This window comes from Pagrus pagrus, assembly GCF_965226575.1.
Source record: "Pagrus pagrus genome assembly, chromosome: 5".
Classification (NCBI taxonomy): Eukaryota; Metazoa; Chordata; class Actinopteri; order Spariformes; family Sparidae; genus Pagrus; species Pagrus pagrus.
The window spans coordinates 17370488-17384135 of record NC_140189.1 but is presented as its reverse complement, the minus strand read 5'-3'; the positions used below and the strand labels follow the sequence as shown (position 1 = coordinate 17384135).

General features: G+C 38.5%; 2 protein-coding genes across 2 annotated transcripts; one reads left to right on the top strand and one right to left on the bottom strand.

Moving 5' to 3' along the window:
• Positions 1 to 939: 939 nt before the first annotated feature.
• Positions 940 to 4071, bottom strand: med7 (mediator complex subunit 7). Its single transcript, XM_084352813.1, has 2 exons — positions 3948 to 4071; positions 940 to 1976 (listed from the first exon to the last, which is right to left on the bottom strand). Exon 2 carries the CDS (start codon positions 1965 to 1967, stop codon positions 1203 to 1205), a length of 765 nt encoding a protein of 254 aa, XP_084208939.1. The 5' UTR covers positions 1968 to 1976; positions 3948 to 4071; the 3' UTR covers positions 940 to 1202.
• A 2153-nt stretch (positions 4072 to 6224) lies between these two features.
• On the top strand, positions 6225 to 13182 carry itk (IL2 inducible T cell kinase; the record flags this gene model as incomplete). The annotated part of the gene is made up of 17 exons (XM_084352495.1): positions 6225 to 6362; positions 6479 to 6583; positions 6727 to 6808; positions 6899 to 7024; positions 7205 to 7242; positions 8596 to 8747; positions 8856 to 8921; positions 9030 to 9084; positions 9546 to 9625; positions 9778 to 9920; positions 10042 to 10116; positions 10457 to 10625; positions 10709 to 10925; positions 11017 to 11081; positions 11199 to 11317; positions 12570 to 12727; positions 12835 to 13182. The coding sequence occupies 17 exons, from the start codon at positions 6225 to 6227 to the stop codon at positions 12898 to 12900; spliced, it is 1854 nt and encodes a 617-aa protein (XP_084208621.1). The 3' UTR covers positions 12901 to 13182.
• Between the last annotated feature and the right edge of the window lie 466 nt (positions 13183 to 13648).

Here is a 13648-nt window from a genome sequence, read left to right as displayed (position 1 = left end):
GGATTATGGATTTCTCTTTGAGGGAAGCGATACAAACTAACGACCGGCTTCCAGCACAACACAGAAGCTCCACAGAGCCCCTTTAAAGATGCATTATGTAGTTTTGAGGAAGACATTTTGATCAGAAGAGAAAGATCTTCATTGAGTTTTTCTTTATGCCTAGACAAACTAAATAAACAAACTGTCTTCGCTTTCATAACTGAATGAACTGAATAAACAAACTGACCTTATAAGGACAACACAATTTCATACCATTTCATTTTGTTTATATGTGGCGGACCCTGCCACCTTTCTAACTTCAAACAGTGGTCTGGGGACCTTATTTTCCTCTGAGAACAGCTTGTTTATTCAGTTATGGAAAAAAATATGTTTATTACCTCATTATTATTGAAACTATTAAGGTCCTGAATTTGACCTACAAAACTACATAGTGCCCGTTTTTTTTTTTGTTTTTTTTTTACTGAATTAACAAATTGTAGACCTGGTATATTTCAATACAGATATTCCCCCGCCTAAGTATTCAGGTCTATGTTACAGTAAAACAAAATTAGGATTTTTCTATGGAGAAGTATACCTGGTAGAGTTTAAATAATAATAAAAAACAAACTGTTGCATGAACAAGGCAAGCATACACTAGTTATATTAAGTGCTTTCACAAAAACCCAATGCGAGAGGGCTTGAGCGACGGGTGCAGTGGCTCCGTAACTATGTAACTACGCTCTAAACATACCGACCTTTCTGTGACCACTTTCAGCAGAGTAGACAGGCATGCAGGTCGCAGTGCCAGAATACTTTGTGAACGTTAACAGAATGTAAACACATACAGTGGATTCAAAAACATGACGTTCACTTGCGATTAGATGCATTCCCTAAATTCGCTGCTAGGTTTAAATAACATCACTGTGCTACTTTGACACAATTTCACTCTTATTGCAATTGGAAAGTTCTTTAATTTGTTTTATTCCAAAAAACAAAAAGTTGGCGCCCCAGCTGATCCGTGTAATATTTACATTCTTCAAACATCTTCACAGGAACTGCTAAAAATATTTAAATGATAGCTTTTAAATAAAACACTGTTCAACTCCAGATGTGTCTTCAGGCCAAGCAAACATGTTCATATTTTATCCAAGTACAGCACCAAAAAAGACAAACCACCCCAGTTCGGATGTACAAAAAAGGAACACAACTACTCAACAGAAAACCTAAGCTATTTCATCAATAATACTGCACATGGCAGCGTCTTTGTCCCATATTTTGTCTCTCTTTGCAGAAGGGGCGCTCTTGTCCTGGTCACTTGCTGCCATACAGCTGGCACCTGCTTCTTCTACATCCATCGGTTCAGTTTTAAGTCTGGGGGCCTGCCCAGAGGAGCCACTAACACTAGCTACTGCTGACACACTCCTCGTCCCATCACCAGCACCATCCTGTCCCTCCATCTGTGGTAAGTCGTCAGGTAAGGAGGCGAGGCACCCCTGAATCATCTCCACCACCCTCTCCAAATGTTTCTGGAACCTCTCAGCTGTCTCTAGCCTCTGTCTCTTCTGCACCTCCATCATCACCCTCAGTGTCTCCCTGGCTTGATGTGGCCTGTATTCATTAATCAGATGGTGCAAATGAACAAACAGAAGCTTTAAATCCTCCAGCTTCTCCTCGCGCTTTATACTGCCAGGGCTCTTGATGAGGATGTCCAGCAGGTCCAGAAAGTTCACCAGAATGGACATGTTGAGCTTCTTAAGCTCCCGTTTGTGGTCAAACTGCACAGGATGGAGCCTCTCGATGCCTTGGCTCTCCAGAGGCCGGATGATGAGGTCATCGCACTGGAACTGGTTGCCAAACATCATGTAGCTGTCTCTGATAGGTGGTGGTGGCTTAGGAGCCAGACCCTTGCGGATGTTTTCATCTGTGTACTCTTTGATGTACTGCATAGGTGGAGGAGGCAGGGCACTAACTTGCTGTGGTTCACCCATGATGCTGACCTGTATCAGTGACAAAAATGTTAATTAGTCTGTTTTCATTACCAAGCAATGCTAAACAAGTTCTTCCTTGTAAAATAAGAAATAAGTTGATAAGAAATTGTACACTGGGTGTGCGTTTCAAATCCCACATAAGGCTTCCTTTTCATTTTAACAGCAGCATACACTCAAAGACGACCATTTTGTATTAAAAATGTACACACTGACATTATCAATTTTCAGCCCTAACTTTGTCTTTGGTTTGGGACACATTACATCTTCCCTTCTGGCTGAATGAAGAAAAACTCAGCTGGTTTGGAAGCATGTAATTGAAAACTGTCATAATAAAGTGTTTCTTTACATAGAGATGCAATACTGTCAAAACAAAATCCTGTTTTATAAGTGTGTAAGCATTACATGTCTCAAAGCAAATAGATGTTACACAAGTGCATGCACATTGTGCAACAGTCATGCACTTTTAGTCAAGCAAATACAATTTGAAGTATTAAGAGTACAAATTAGGGATACACCAAATTATCAGCCAAACATTGGTATCGGTCGTTATACAACTTGTTGAGTGCCTTCGGCCTATCAGCAAATAAGTTGACATTGACTAATAGCAGTAGCCAATGATTACTTGTTGTGTAACTTGTCACTTTGCGCTGGTACCTTCATGAGTTATTGGCTAGTCGCATTCCTCAGTTTTTGAGGCTACGTAAGTACTGGAAAAAATGTAACAGACGAAGAATAACAGCCAATATGATCACAGGAACAGAGGTGTGCTTACAGGGACAAGTGCTTTTCTTGCAAGACCCACCCTACTGATTGGTTGCCTTCGTGGCTTAAGTCATAATGATACAGAGACAGGATTTAAACATGCTGCCATCCAGATATTTTTGTCTATTTATTGTTTTATTTGTCGACATAATCCTTGACACTTTTAAACTTTGCAGTCCAAGCCTTCTTAGGTTACATCTGTACTCCTAATTCTTCTGGTATTTATTTAGCTGTTGGGAAAGGATTTTGGTTAAATTGTTACTTTAAACATTAGTACTTTTATCAACTCAGAATTTCACAATCTGTGCATTCCTAATAGAAGTATTCAAAAGAGGGCCACTTTCAAAGTATTGACCAAAATATTATTAATAATAAAAATAAAATACAAAAATATTAATGGAGCAATTTATAAATAAGCTTAGCTTTTATTGTTATGGTCAGTGTAGTGGTTAACCTTATGGTCTTCTTAGTTACAATAAGATATCAAAAACATCTTTCCACTCCACTCAAAATGAGTTGGGATATTTTAGTCTTTCACTTAATTGTTTATTCTGTGATATGAGTTTTTATTTTGTGTTCTGTGATTATAATGCGACACTTTCATTTGACTTTTACTGCATATCCATGCACATACATCTATGCACCCATATCTCAATATCCCTGACTAATTTTGAATAGTGTAAATATGTGGAGTAAATTCATTACATTGCACACGTTACTCAGCTAATGTACCAGTGACGTTACTTTAAAACTGTTTATCAAGGCAGCACCTGTGGTCAAGTAGTATTTCGTGAATCTAGTCAAGATCTGTGCTTTTGTTTTCAAAGAGGCAAAACTGGACTGCTTCTTACGTTACGGCGCAGACAGATCCTCCCCATGGAAAGTCTGCTAGGACGAGTTAACGTTAGCCTGCTAACCCAGATGTTGATAACGTAACAAGGGAGCGACGCTAATGACTTTAACGACTGCCTGCCAGAGCAACTGATGAACACATATTTGCATTTACCATATGAAACTTTTATTTACATCTCTGAATGCGTTGCTCTCCAGTCTACAACAACACGTAAACGTTTAAGAGACAAGCGTAGCTAGCGGACTTAGCTACGTGGCTAGTTTTGGGCTAGCAGCACTTAAGCTAACTAGTGTTAGTTACGTCGTTACCAAAAACCAACTAACAAATTACGGGAAGAAAAGAAGAGTGATGGTGCTTTTACAGACCTGTTAGTGACTCCTTAGATGCTGAATGTAGAAGTAAATACGAAATGTAGCAGAGGTAAGCTAATCGGACAATTAGCCCTAGCTCATGACTAGTTTGGCTCTTTCCAGACACTGACATGACGTTCCTGTCTGTCCCCACTCCATTGGCTGAACTGACCCCGTGACAAGTTTTGGTCGTTCTGATTGGACCGTATCTGATGAACAAAATAACGCTGATTGGTCGGAATATAATGAATGATTTGTCAGTGCTTGTCTTGTAGTATTTGATTTATGAGAGTGATTCTTAAAAAATAGTGGTGGTAGAGATACAAGTAAAGATTATTCATACTGCTAACTTCAGTTTAACTAAAATAACGATGACTTCTAACACATATTTTATCATTTTTAATTTATGATTTAAAAAACGCCTTCTTATGAACAAAAATCTACAACAGTGGACTGATATATAAAATAGGCTATATTACTATAATGTAATATAACAATATTTTATGATAATAATAATAATAATAATAATAACAACATAAAAATAGGATACTATATTAATTATAGTTTATTTTTTGAGCAGAAATACAGAAAATAGTCGTATAAATGGTCTTACATTAAAAAGCTACTGTTGTAAGTCATAATGTAAAAATTAGTATTAAGAGACAAAACTCAACATTTTGCACAAAAGCCCTGGTCCCAAACAGTGTGTAGGTATATGAAGGCCTTTTCCAGTTCACTTTAAAAATCAGATTTTGTTTTGAAATTTTTAAAGTCATTCATGTGTGCTTTAAATATTTCACCAAAATGTAGAAATCTACTGATTCTGTCAAATCTCCAAAACAATATCTAAACTTTACACATTTGTATTGTTTGTTGATGTGGAAACAGTTTTATACGTTCTTCTCCACTTTAATCCCTTCATTTGTCCCTACTAACATTATTTTAATCATACACTTGTATGATTAATTGTGATATTTTCCCCCACCTTATATTTCTCTTTGTGGATTGTGTTGTCGTTATTGTCTCACACATGCATGCACGCGTGCGTGCGCACACACACACACACACACACACACACACACACACACACACGCCACAAATACACATAGCACTCACACTCACACCTCAAAAAGTACTACACCACAAGGTCTTTTTTAAAATGCTCAAACAAATTTCATGTACCTTTCCCAATACTCAGCCTTCCATAATATACAGTACCTGAGTGAGTATATGTGGAATCAAACTTTTACACAGTTGTAAAAATTACAACAAATTATAGAAATGTGTTTATTTATGTATTTATTTTCAACCTCAGCTCTGATTTCCTTGTCTTTATTTTCTCTTCATTTAGACAAAAAAAAAACGCCTTACCCTAACTGAATATTGATTGAGACGCAGAAATTGTAGGGACAATATTCCTGATGGTGGTGCTATAGCATCCAATCAAATTTCCTCGCCTCATGTTGAAGCAACTCTATTGTTGCTTGGAGCTAAAAATCAACATTGTCTTTCCAACAATCCCAGCACAAATGTCTCTTCTTTGTTTGTCCGTGATTACTGTATGGAAAAGAGCGAGAGGGAACGACAAAAAAAAAAACAAGTAAGCTGAAGCCATCTCATGAGCAGGCCTGCTTTAAAAAAAAAACAGAGACAAAAGGATGACAGTGAGGCTAAATCAAAAAAGCAATAAGGGGAATTATACAGACAAGACAAAAAAAGACAAAATCTTCATTATGGCAGCGACAAATGTGGAAATGACCCTGCATTGCCTGTAACCGGTAATGTTGTTTTCAGGTAGTTTAAAGTATGTTCTTTTGACAGTGAAATTGAGTCTATGTTTGACTTAACACCGCTATCCACTCTTTACGTTTTTACCAAAACTAGCTCAGATACCTTCAAAGAGCACATTTTGGTTGAAAATGTCAAATGTGCACTACTGTATGCTTTATGCAATGGCGTATTGCAACATAGTCAGTGAAAGTATGAGAGTGAGAGAAAAAGAGTGTGTGTGTGTGTGTGTGTGTGTGTGTGTGTGTGTGTGTGTGTGTGTGTGTGTGTGTGTGTGTGTGTGTCTGTGTGTCTGTCTGTGTGTGTGCATGCACGGGTGTTTGTTTGCTTGTACAACCCATATCTTGCCGCAAGGATGTGGTTAACTGAGTGCAACAACTTCATTCCGGAAACTCATCGTCTTCAATCAAGTGATCATCCATTACTTTTTTTTTCTGTCGCTGTGAGGTGCTCAGTCTGTCTCAGTTAACCAAAGCCACCAGTGTTCCTCATAGTGTAGTTAACATGTTTCCCAGGGTGATTTTGAGGGGAACTATGATTAAGAAATCTCAACAAAAGAAAAGAACATCGCCGTGCAACTACAAGGAGAGGTTTTTTGTCTTGGACACCCAGAACCTGAAGTATTCTGAACGGCGTCCAGGGGTAAGTGTGCACTTGATCGATTCATATATCAGATTTAAACTTGAAATTATACAATCTGTACATTTAGCTTCCTGATAATAACCCACTATAATCTGAATCATATCCATGTGCCTTAGAAAAAGCCCATGGTGAAAGGTTGCATCGAACTGCACAGGATCAAGTGTGTGGAGATTGTGTGTAGTGAGGTCCCCATACCATGCAACTTTAAGTATCCTTTTCAGGTGAGCTTCGCTATTTCTCTTAAAAGTGCACAAAAAGTACATCTAATGTTTTATATAGTAAGTATAATATATGACTAAGTACGCAGTATGATAAAACATGAGAAAAAAAGTTGTATTCTTTTTTAATTCAAATGTCTCTACAGGTTTTTCATGACAGCCACTACCTCTACATTTTTGCCCCAGACAATGATTGCCGTCAGAGATGGGTCAGAGCTCTCAAAGAGGGTAAGCGCATTCAGACATTGCAACAGATTATTGTGAACCCTTGATTGTACATAATTCACACTGCGTCTTCTTTGATTCTGTCTGATATAGAGACAAAACATAACAATTTGGTTGCGAAATACCACCCAAACTTCTGGATGGATGGAAAATGGAGATGTTGCCAACAAACAGAGAAACTGGCAGCAGGCTGTCAAGTATATGACCCACTGGGCTGTGGTTTGTATTACTTCTTCTAATTGTTTCAAACACATTTCAATCATTGCGTAATGCAGTTATGGTTTTCTAACACGCAATTAGGGCAAATCTTGATCTGACGTGAGCGGTGTTGCATAACCTCTACGATGGTGGTAGTATAAAACTGCATTCACCACTTTCATTTTTCTAATTTCTCCACAGCTTCTAAAAAGCCGCTTCCTCAACTCCCAGATCCAGAGGTACCAGTTTGTAAAGCATAAATAAGATGTGCTGATGAAATATTTTGGGTGTGGTAGTCACTACCGTTCAAATTACAGGGGATAGACAAAATAACCTTTTAGATATTTAGTCTGTAGCTTGTTTGTCCAGAAGTTGTCAGAAGTTCTTTTCAAGACTATTTCGCATTTAAGCAACACTTTCAAGACTGATTCCCTCAACATTTTTAATCACCCGCAGTTTGGCACACATGATTTTGTGTCTTGTGCAACTCAGTTTGTTATTTTGCATATCTCATGTCTTACGATTGCTAGGCCTCCTCTATTATGTGATACCTGTTGGAAAATGTAACATGAATATTATCTAATCATGGTTGGGAGGGTTACTTTTAAAATATATTCCGAGTTACTAGTCACCTGTTAAAAAAAGTGTAGCCAGTTACGAAATCCAAGTGTCACAACATTAAAGTAACGTAACTTGATTTATTTCCGTTACATATACAAATAAAGACGAGCGACAAGAAATATTAACAAGATGACTTTAATTTAGTCGTAAAGAGATAGATCTTCATTGACTGATTTTGTTACGCCTAAACAAATTAAATAGACAAACTCTCTTCACTTTAACTGAATAAACAAACTGGCCTTAAAGGACAACACAATTTCATACTGTTTTACTTTGTTTTTATGTGGCGGACCCCGCCACCTTTCTAGCTTCAAACAGTGTTTTGGGGACCTTATTTCCTCTGAGAGCAGCTTGTTTACTCAGTCATGGAAACAATAAATGTTTCTGAGTTTGTATAATTACCTCATTAATGTCATAATATTAAAAATTCTGGGTTTTAATTTCTTCTCCAAAAACACATAGCACCCCTTTAACAAGTGTGTATTCTGTAGGAACACACTCCTGTGTATTTGATTTCACTCGAGACTAGATTGATGTTGTCATGTGTGCACGTGCATGGTTACAGAGTAGTATGCAATTCTTTATTTTAAAATTGTAGTCCTGTTGGTAATTGTCTTTTTTGTTGAATGTATGTGTAATCTAATTACATATTTTATTCTTTAACTTACCAGAATACAGTTACCGTTTTGCGTATCCTGATTACATAATCAGGTCACATGTACTCCGTTACTCCCCAAGCCTGTATCTGATGTAAACCAAATTGTATTATGATCTAATTCTCTGCCTGCGGTGTGTTTACATCTGTTTTGTGTTTTGTCTGCCGCTGTTTTGTTTTTGTTAAAGAAAATGTGAAATGTTTTTAGAAGTATTACAAATATGTTGCTAAAACAGACTGAGTGTGTAATTTTATAGCTCAATAATATTTATAACCAGGTTTTTTTTTGTTTTTTTGTTTTAAAAATCCCTGTTAGATGAGGCCGGAAGATGGACAACCGAGAATGGTCATCGCCCTGCAAGACTACACACCACTCAGAGACGATGACTTGCCTCTTAAGAAAGACCAGGAGTACGTCCTGATTAACAGCTCCCACTGTGAATGGTGGGCCGTAGAGAATGACAGGGGGTAAGGCACATAAAATGAAAGATCTCCAACAGCAACTTTCACCGTACCCGTAAGGTTGATTATGGTTCAATGATTAATTCCTATTTTTCCCCACCGACCCCTCATCAGAGACACAGGCTTTGTACCCAGTACTTACGTAGCTGAAAAATGTGGCAACAACTTTGAGAGATTTAAGTAAGTTTAATTTTGTCTTTCTCTGTGCATCTAACGGTTAACATGTCTGCAAATCCATTCTGTCATCTATAGAATGAATTCATTTGTGGTTGTTTTGTCTCGTCACAGGTGGTACAACAAAAACATAACCCGAGGGGAAGCAGAGGAATTGTTAATGAAAGAGGTAAAAGCAATGTCAGTGTTTAAGGATTCCATTATCATTTGTTTGTGCATCCAGCCGTCTTTTAAAAGAAAAAGAAAACCAAACAATATTTCAGATGATAATTAGCAGGATGTTGCTCGTGCATGCACTTCTGCTGCGACTGTGCCAGCCACAGCGATCTCACATTTGCAAAATTAATGCAAATGCACCTGCACACTCAGAATCCGACATGACATGGGACATGAAAAATGTTTCACAACCACAATGTTTCCTCCAATGTTGAATTTCCTGCAGCGGGGCGCTTTGTTAAGTTTTGCAAGTGGGAGGTTGAACAGTCATCCATCATGTATTGCTAAAACTGAAGAGTAGGCCGGTGCTGCTATTAGCTGCAGGTTAAACAAACCATCAGTAAACAGGTCTAACATGTTCATGTATTTATCTAATGTGGATGATCTGTCGTTGTTGGAACGCTCTACTTTTAGGGAAAAGAAGGTGCGTTCATGGTGCGTGACTCGAGACAGGCAGGAGTCTACACAGTGTCAGTCTTCACCAAAGCACCGGGGTAACTCTGACTCTTTTCTGACATACGCAACTGTTACAAATAATGCTATATATGTACATCAAATATATGTGATGGCATCCCTGGTGTCTACATTTGTATCACCTTATCTTTGAATGACTTGTTGAATAAAAGCATCACTTTATTCTCCTCAGGTCTAATGGGGAGAAGAATCCGAGAGTGAAACATTACCAAATCAGACAGACAGAAACAGGAGAGGCCATGTTTTACTTGGCAGAAAAGTACCTGTTCATCACCATTCCTGAGCTCATCCATTATCACCAGCACAATGCTGCCGGTAAGTGTGCTTTCTTTCCGCATGCAACAGATATTTATGCGAATCGCTGTAACAAATGGGATGATGAGATGCCTCATAAATGAATAAGTATTCATATGTTTGTGTGTTATGTGCGTGGCAGGCCTGATAACACGTTTGAGACGCCCAGTCTCTCAGGGCGGAGGCTGCTCCCAGGACATCACTGATCCCTCAAAAGGTTAGATGGTGGACTGTTGTATAAAATGTTGCATAAAATGGGTGAGGCTTGTTGTTGCCTCGAAGTGGGTCAAGTGAGTTGAAGTAGCGGTGAATGCAATCACAGCCTAATGCTGAAAATCTTGGTTTTGCTGACCTCTAGTGATTCTCACAGACGTATGCTCAGGATGTGTTCTGACTGGCGTTGTGCAACAACCCTGAGGCTTTCATAATTCTTTGACTGTAATCAGTAAAACCTGTTTCGTAATCTCATTGCCAACTATTTCAATAATTATGTTACTGAGTTACCGTCTAAACTTTCACATCTTTGTCATCCTCACCGCCTGTCTTCTGCTCCACAGATCAGTGGGAGGTGGACCCAGAGGAGCTGACCTTTGGCCAGGAGTTAGGCAGCGGCCAGTTTGGGCTGGTGCTGGAGGGAACATGGAACCAGAGGAGGGTGGCAGTGAAGATGGTACGAGAGGAGTGCATGTCTGACGAGGAATTTAAAGAAGAGGCTAAAGTCATGATGTAAGTGCAATTCATGACCTTACATCGTTCAGGCAGAGTTATCCAAAAACCACTCAGCTTATGTATGTGTGTGCTTTTAACAGGAGATTGTCTCATTGCAAGCTGGTTCAGCTCTACGGAGTGTGCACCCAGCGTTCTCCCATGTGTCTGGTGTTTGAGTTCATGGAGAACGGATGTCTGTCCGACTACCTGCGAGCCAACAAGGGGCGTTTGTCTCAGGACGTGATGTTGGGGATGTGTCTGGATGTCAGTGAGGGGATGGCTTACCTGGAGAGCTCCAACTTCATCCACAGAGATCTGGTACAGTGTAGACCAGCAAATGAGAAATATTTCATGATACACTTTTGTATCTCAGTAGTAATAGTTAATCCTGTGTTTCTGTCCCTTGCAGGCTGCCCGGAACTGTCTTGTCTCACAGAACAATGAGGTGAAGGTGTCTGACTTTGGTATGACCAGGTAATACTTTTCACAGTCTGCGTACTCTTTACTGAATCTTCTAACCGACGTATTGTGAAATATTTATTGTGTTTTTACAATGGTTAAACTGTTGTCTGTCTGCTCTCTGCACTGTAGATTTGTGCTTGATGATCAGTACACCAGCTCCCTATGCTCTAAGTTCCCTGTCAAGTGGTCGGCCCCAGAGGTCATCAAATTCTGCAAGTTCAGCAGCAAGTCCGACGTCTGGTCATTTGGTGCGTTCGTGTGTCTGTGCCGTCTGACTTGCTGTCTTTGTCATACAACATCCTTAATGTGTCTTATTTTTTAACCATTCATATCATTTGGAGGTTCCATGTATAGCTTTCACAGGAAAACATCAGATTGTGGGAGTTTTGCAATCATTTGGTACAATTTTGAATAGGACACATTTTATCTCAAACACACATTGCAAAAATCATGTTGTGGGAACCATAGTTACAGAAGCAATTTCAGGACACACATTTTTTTAACTTCTGAAAAAAATATTGCACTGCACCTTTTTAATTTACTATATTTAACTGATTTATTTATTTATACAAATGTGTACATGTGCCAGAGATGTAACTATTGGTAGCTAATTAATTTTCATGGAGTAATGCCAACTGGTGGATTTCCAGTAATCTCCAAGACGCTAATACTGCAAGGCCCATCGCTAAAACAGGAGTTTAAACAGGCAGCAACATATCAACATGGGCAAGAGTCAGTGTACAGAGGCTGTGATTTAATTGTATCCAACAGATGATTAAAATAAATCACAAAATACAACTTCTATTATCGATTTCAACCCATATAAGATCGAGTAGCAATCGGCTGGATTACACAATCTGATATTGCTGTGTTGGTGTTGTTCCTGGAACATCGTAATGAATGTTACTCCAGGACCATCGCTGAAACTGACAAATCATGTTATTGTAATGTCATAGCTTAGTGACATTACACCTGAAAAATACACACAGGGGAGAAGTTATTCTTTCAAACGTGTTTAACGTTGTGACAGGGTCTACTTTAACCCAAGCCCAATTTTCCTGAACCTTTTGTTGCCTTAACCTAACCAAGTATTTTTGTTTCCTAAACCTAACCAAGTATTTATATTTATATATTTACAGGATGTGTAAAATGTGCAACAAAAGAAAAAAAAGAAAAAAACTGTTTTTAAGTAGAAATAGTAATTTGGAGGGAAATACACAACTATATGTGGCTAAGAGTACTGCTAAATGGATGAATTTATTGCTCTAAAAGTAGTTTACAATCCAACAAAATCAGTCTGATCTCTTACTTTGGATGATGCATGTCATAATCCTTAAAAATAGCGCATGCATAAAAGCTAACATAGAACAAAGATGCAAATGATTAACCAGAGACACAACAACTTGATTTTGGTGTGTCCTCATCACATAAAAGATCAACTGACCTACAGCCAATCTTTCTATAGGTGTGTTTATTCTATAACTGTTCACCCCTGCTCAGGTGTGCTCATGTGGGAGGTGTATAACGAGGGGCGTCTTCCTTATGAGAACCGCTCGAATTCTGAAGTGGTAGAGTCCCTGAACACAGGCCTGAGGCTCCTCAAGCCCCGCTTGGCCCCAGATGCTGTCCACCTGCTCATGGAGTGGTGCTGGAAGGAGGTGGGCACAGGAGTTTAACATATTCTTAGAACAGCTGACATACAACATTACTAAGACAGCAAAACTTTTTGTAACAATGCTTTGTTTTTTCACGATTTCATCCTCAGAAACCAGAAGATCGTCCATCCTTTGCTCTTCTCTTGCATGAGCTGGCCTCTGTCTCAGATCTGTGAACCAAAAATTGTGGTTGATAACTATGAAAATATCTATATTTATTTTATTTATTGATTTATTGCTCATCAAATATCTGTAAAGTTGTTGGTATTAAGATGATTACAAAGCCTGGATTTTGCACTTTATCTGTTTCTTCTGTATACAGGCTCATTCACACAGTCCATTCATGCAGCTACTGCTGCTCACTGCAGGTTCATGTTAGCGTTTGAAATATTCTGTACATTAAACAGGTGAGATGGTTATGTTGTTTAATCCACTGTTAATTAAATGAATCCATGTGATTTGTGTTTTCTATATATTTTCAGCACCACAATAACTGTTATATTAGATATTTACAGAAGTAAGTAACACATTTGATTTTCAGAAATGATTCTTAAAGTTGACATAGATGTAATAATTGAGATTTAAAAACCAACTTGACCTCATATCTGTCTTTTGATAATCAGCCACCCCCTGTGAGCTTGAAAGGCAGCTGTAAAAAGCTTGTTATTTGCTATCTTGAATTCAGGTCAGATGCAATGAGTTCCAATGACAGAAACATCCTGAATGTGTCCATAAACAGAAACGTCTGCTGCAAGAACTCCTTGCTTTCAGCTCAGTACGTAAGCTTTGAATGGTCACAGTTTTGATGAATATACTACAACATTTTCTTCAAAGTTCCTGCAAAAGTGCAGTTTGGATATGGATACACATAAGTGGAAATGTAAAAAAAACAAAAACAATCATTACTTGGACCAATGTAGTGAG